This window comes from Myotis davidii, unplaced genomic scaffold (genome assembly GCF_000327345.1).
Source record: "Myotis davidii unplaced genomic scaffold, ASM32734v1 scaffold238, whole genome shotgun sequence".
Taxonomy (NCBI): Eukaryota; Metazoa; Chordata; class Mammalia; order Chiroptera; family Vespertilionidae; genus Myotis; species Myotis davidii.
In genome coordinates, this window is record NW_006293779.1 from 10,338,522 (window position 1) to 10,343,924 (window position 5,403).

Below are 5,403 nucleotides of genomic sequence, written 5' to 3' on the forward strand. Positions count from 1 at the left end.
CCCTGCCTCAGCGCCCCCAGGGGCGGCAGCGCGGGGTAGGCTGGAGGGGTGTAAAGCGGCCGGGAGTTTCTTTGTTGCCACAACTTGGTAAATTTCGCCGGGCTGGGAGCTGTGCGCTGGCTCCTGGGAACAGAAACCACGTGCGAGGCTCGTTCGTTCCCCAGGTTCGCAGCCTCGGAAGGGTTGGCAGGGACAGGGGATCCGGGTGGAGGGAGATCCCTGGGTAGACTTTCCACCCTAAGGCTGGCTCCTCTAAGTAATTGTGGTTTCATTAAGATTGGGGAGCAGATCGCTAAGGACGCAGAGGGCGTTTAATGCGGCGGATGGCAACCTAGCAGAAGGATTCGTTTGATCTCCTTCCGTGGGAAAATTCAACAAAAGTAGCCGGGGCTGGACAATCCTCCCGCCTGCGGCTCGGCCGCCCATCGCTCGTGTTGGGGATTCCATGTCCAGGATGATTTTCTGGGGCTACCGCTGGGCTCCTCCAGTCGCAAGCTCGTGGAGCTCGCTCCGTTCTCATTAATGCAAGCAGTTAACTCGCACACGCTCAATTAGCCCCGAATAAACCACTTTAATAGACTCTGCACACTCCATTAATGCCCGGCTGAGGGCTGGCTGCAGACCTGGGATTGGCGCTCCACCGCGCGGGGACTCGGGTTTCCAAGCGTGAAACGCATTTGCTGCGTGTAGTCGGGACCTTGAACCGCACCTCCGAGGTCCGGAGGCCCCCCGCTACTGGCGGAGTGGAATGCCGGGCCGGGGAGAGGGGTTCCCTCTCGGATTTAATGACCTGAAGAGTTCACACTGGGGTTCCAGGGTCAGGGCCAGCAGAGCTCACCCTCTCCGGCGGGTGCGCCTGGGTGAGCTGTGTTTTCCTCTTAGCTGACCGCCAGAAACCGGATCCTGCATTCGGCCCCTTCTGGGTACTCGTGCAAAGAGCCACGTTTCCAACGAATTTCGTCCCCGGGAAAGTCACAGTCCTTGGTGAGAGTCTGGGGAGCCCTGTCCCTGGGATGGGGCAGAAAATAGGACACTGGCTGTGCCCGCGGCGGAGGAAAATAAACCGAGTGTTGGGGAAAACAAGATCAGGCAGATGGCCCGGAAGGTTGGCTCCAGGAGCCCTGGTGGCTGCAAAAAAAAACGCGGGTAGTCCGAGCACCGAGACCAGGGGGGCAGAGGGTCCCAGGCAGGTCCAGGGGAGCCAGAGATAGCGATCTGATTTCCAGCTTCTGGGGGAGGAGGAGGTGACAGCAAATCAAAGAGCGCTCACCTCGCCAACCTTGTAAGTTGGCGAGTTTTCTCCTTCTCCTTCTCCTTCTCCTCCCTCCTTTCTTCCCTCCCAACACAGAAAGGCCCCCGTTTTCCCTCTTGCCTGGTTCCTAGGTTGCTTCCCCTCGTCCTGAGTTCTAGGATGGTCTCCGCTGGTCCCCCACGCGCCCTCGCTTGGGGCAGCAGAGAAGATGGGGGCAGAGGCCAGGGCCCTGCCCGCCGGCCGCCAGCGCTCCGTTCTGGAGGCTCGGCCGCGGCAGATTTGAGCCTCTCCTTAGCCCGGAGGCTGAATTAATCGCTGCGGTCAGACCCGGTTTTCATTCAACTGCCAAGGGAACCCGAGCACGCACATCTCCGCCGCAGGGAGTTTTGAAAACCGCCCCACTCCCACCCCCAGCAGAGCTTCTGTCCTTTTGGCTGAACACACAGCGAGTGACCCTCCAGGGGACAAGGTTCCTGGGTCCAGATTGTCCTCGCTCTTCCCGCCACCGCCAACGAGCGCGGCACTTTCTTCTCCTTAAAGGCTTTGCTGCAAGGAAAGGCAGCTGAGTCTGGGCCTGGGCTGAGGGGAGCCAGGCGCCCACCCTACCTGGATAGGTGTCAGCCTGTGCGGTGAAGGGGGAAGCAGAGCAGCGTCCTGCACCCAGGGAAGGAGAGATCTGAGGAGGAGGAGAGGGGGAAGAAGGGGTAAAGGAAGTGGGCCTCAGAGGATTGGGGGGAGGCAAAGGAGAAGGGTGTCCCAAGCTCCCTGCCCCACAAGGACTTCCTGAGTAGCCTCAGTGCAGAGCCTAGAGGAGAGGGCGGTCAGCACTTGAGTGTCCTGGAGGGAGTTTAGCTCCAAGAGGGTGTACTTTTCACTTTCGTTCCTCTTGTTTTTGCCTCCGCTAGACAGACCTGCGTGTCTGGGAAAGACAGAGACACAGGCCTCTCTGCAGAGCACAGCCCTGTCCGTGGAGACTGGAGACCCTGACCCAAGAGGCTGGGAGATGCCAGCCTGCTGGTCAATTCTGCATGTCTTCCCTCTGGCCTTGCAGCTGGACGGTGGCTGGAGCCCAGCAGCGGTGCCGGGCCTCCATGCTCTTTCTTGCCCTCGGGCATACCCACCTGTCCAGAGCTCACCACACACACAAACATCCCCCCCCCCCAACTCTAAAGCCCCTGCCTCCCTCTTTATGGGGTAGGGAGGGCTCCTAAGTCCCCTTGTGTGCAACCACAGATGCTTGACTGAGTTCATGAAGATGAGTGTCAGTGTGCTCCCTGAAAGGAAGGTGACCCCAAGGGCATCAGTCCACAGACAGCTTCAGAGAGGGGGTTGTCAACAGGGCTCATTCACAGTGAGTCCGAAAAGCAAATCTCTGGTCAACGTTGAGAGTTTTGAGGAGAAAGAGCATTTGGCTTCTGGAGGCCAAACTGAAGGTCAGCTGGTTGACCGCCATGCACAGGAGCCGGGAGATGCATGGGTTTGTGTGAGCCTGGACGGGTGCTGTCTGTCTGGAAGGCTCTTCCTGAGTGCGGAATGACGCCGCCCCCTCTCGTATTTGTGTGTTGCTTCCTGCATTTTGTAGGATACTGCTCTTCCTACTTCATCTTTGCACCTTGTTGTCAACTCTGCTTCAGAATGTGTGGGTCTGTCCCTGTGTGTTTCTGTGTTTATTTGCGCGCGAGTATGTAACTGTGTTTCCAGGGGTTCCTGTTATCTTTGCAGGAGAGTATACTTTTGTGTTGACTCAGGCTTGCGTGGATGGAAGTTCCTGCATGCCAGTTTCCCCGTGTTCCTGCCTTTCTCAGGGTCATGTATGCCATACTCCTTCTGTTAAGTCCTTTGCATTGCGTTGAATTTACTTTCCTGCTGGTTTCTCTATCAAATTGTGCATCTGTGCCAGAGGCCATCTGGAGGGAGCCCTTGGATCACAGTGGGTTCCTGCCTTCTTCTTTTTCTTCTTTGAGATCAGTGGGTTCTATGGGTGGTGTCTTAGACTCCAGGCTCCTGCACTGGGGGACAGGAAGGGAAGAGCTGGGCTGGAATTGAGGAGGATGATTTACTCTGAACTTGTCCTCTCCCCACTCCCTTCTTCTCTTTGCAGACCCAGATTGAGAACCCACAGACACGACCACCATGGGCAGTAAAACCTTGCCCGCACCAGTGCCCATCCACCCCTCCCTGCAGCTCACCAACTACTCCTTTCTCCAGGCGGTAAACGGCCTGCCCACGGTGCCCTCGGACCACCTGCCCAACCTGTATGGCTTCAGTGCGCTGCACGCCGTGCACCTGCACCAGTGGACGCTGGGCTACCCGGCCATGCACTTGCCGCGCTCCTCTTTTTCCAAAGTGCCAGGAGCCGTGTCCAACCTGGTGGACGCACGCTTCCAGCTGCCAGCCTTTCCCTGGTTCCCCCACGTCATCCAGCCCAAGCCGGAGATCACTGCTGGAGGCGGCGGCCCCGTGGCGCTCAAGACCAAGCCCCGCTTTGATTTTGCCAACCTGGCCTTGGCTGCCACGCAAGAAGATCCGTCCAAGCTTGGCCGTGGGGAGGGTCCCGGCTCCCCCGCTGGTGGGCTGGGCGCCCTCCTGGATGTGACCAAGCTGTCCCCAGAAAAGAAGCCCACCAGAGGACGCCTGCCCTCCAAGACCAAGAAGGAGTTTGTCTGCAAGTTCTGTGGCCGCCACTTCACCAAGTCCTACAACCTCCTTATCCATGAGCGGACGCACACGGACGAGCGGCCCTACACCTGTGACATCTGCCACAAAGCCTTCCGGAGGCAAGACCACCTCAGAGACCACAGGTGCGGCACCATGGGTGGCCCCAGACTAGAGCTGCCTGTCTGCCTCTGTCCTCACCATCCTCCTCCCTAATGAGGAGGTTCTGGAGACACCCCACACCCCCAGGGGCTCCCCAGCTTTTGGGAATTCCCTAAAATAGCGAAGGAAGCCAGGGATCAGTTTTCGGAGCAGCATGGGGAGGAGAGAACAGGGGATACATAGGACGGGAGATTAAGTCAGGTCTCCCTGAATTCTGGACAAGGACAAGGATGAAGGACTTCCTACCCCTCCCTCCATCCTCAGTGCTGTCCAGTGCAAGTCCCTGCTACAGCAGAGAGTGACACTCCATGCATGTGACAACTCAGCACTTGGAATGGGCAAGGAGTGTGACTGACAGACTAACTTTCACGTTTTGTTTAATTTCTATTTTAATAACCACACGTGGCTGGTGGGTCCCCTCTGGGACAGTTCAGCTCCAGCAAGTTGTCCTACCCCAGGTCCCCTCACTCACCTTCAGTGCTGACCCCCGCCTTATAAGGAGGGCATGCGGGTGTTCTCTTCCACCTCCCTGCTCCATCCGCAAACAGCGTTTTGCCAGCTCCACTCTAGGTACCCCGCAGGCCCCTCCCCCGCTTCTTTTGAGGGCAAGCACCTCACCCTTGGGGGAGGGGGTCTTGGGCAACTGTTTCTAACATAGCACCATGCTGCAAGGATTAGTTAATTCCCTGTCTGTTTGTGTCCTCAGATATATTCACTCCAAAGAAAAGCCTTTCAAGTGTCAAGAGTGCGGGAAGGGCTTCTGCCAGTCCAGGACTCTGGCTGTCCACAAGACGCTGCACTCACAGGTGAAGGAGCTCAAAACCTCCAAGATCAAATGCTAAACAGAGCCTCCTGCTCACCAGGGCCCTGGGGCCCGCCACTGCCGCCGCCTCCAGCGGGACCAGAAGCCGGGAGGCGACTCTAGTGGACCTGCCCGGACCACGTCCCTTGGGTCCCGGCCGCTTGCAGAACTACGGAGCCCCGCCCGGGGGCCATGACCGGCAGCCAGGGCGGCTCCCCCAGGACGCGGCTAAATTCTTGGCCAAAAAGGCGGTACTCACGTGGCGGAAGGGAAACTCCATTTAAAAAAAATATATAAGAAGAACGAAAGCTCCGCGGAGCCGCAGCGGCGCCTCTCCCAGAAGTATTACTTTTTCTATTGTTATTTTATACGTTTTCTTTATTATTTTTTTTTCTTTGACCATATAAGCTTGTAACTCTGACTGCGGAGAAAGAGGGGAGAGGAACAGAAGTTCTGCGCTCTCGCAGCTTCCAGACCCCCCCGCCCGCCCCATCCCCACCCGGGAGCCTGCAAAAGTGTAATCCGTGTATCT

The 5,403-nt window shown here is 57.7% G+C and overlaps 1 protein-coding gene across 3 annotated transcripts in view; it reads left to right on the plus strand.

The window, feature by feature from the left end:
* Window positions 1-5,397, plus strand: part of OSR1 (odd-skipped related transciption factor 1) — a 79,736-nt gene extending 74,339 nt beyond the window's left edge. For 2 of the 3 annotated variants that reach the window (XM_006767554.2, XM_015566408.1), the window contains 2 exons: window positions 3,354-4,053; window positions 4,776-5,397. In XM_006767554.2, coding sequence (XP_006767617.1) covers window positions 3,386-4,053; window positions 4,776-4,911 — 804 coding nt within the window. In that variant the 5' untranslated portion in view covers window positions 3,354-3,385 and the 3' untranslated portion in view covers window positions 4,912-5,397. Of the gene's footprint in view, window positions 1-2,430; window positions 2,686-3,353; window positions 4,054-4,775 lie in introns of those variants that run through there. The other variant, XM_015566409.1, reaches the window with a different exon arrangement.
* Window positions 5,398-5,403: the final 6 nt, after the last annotated feature.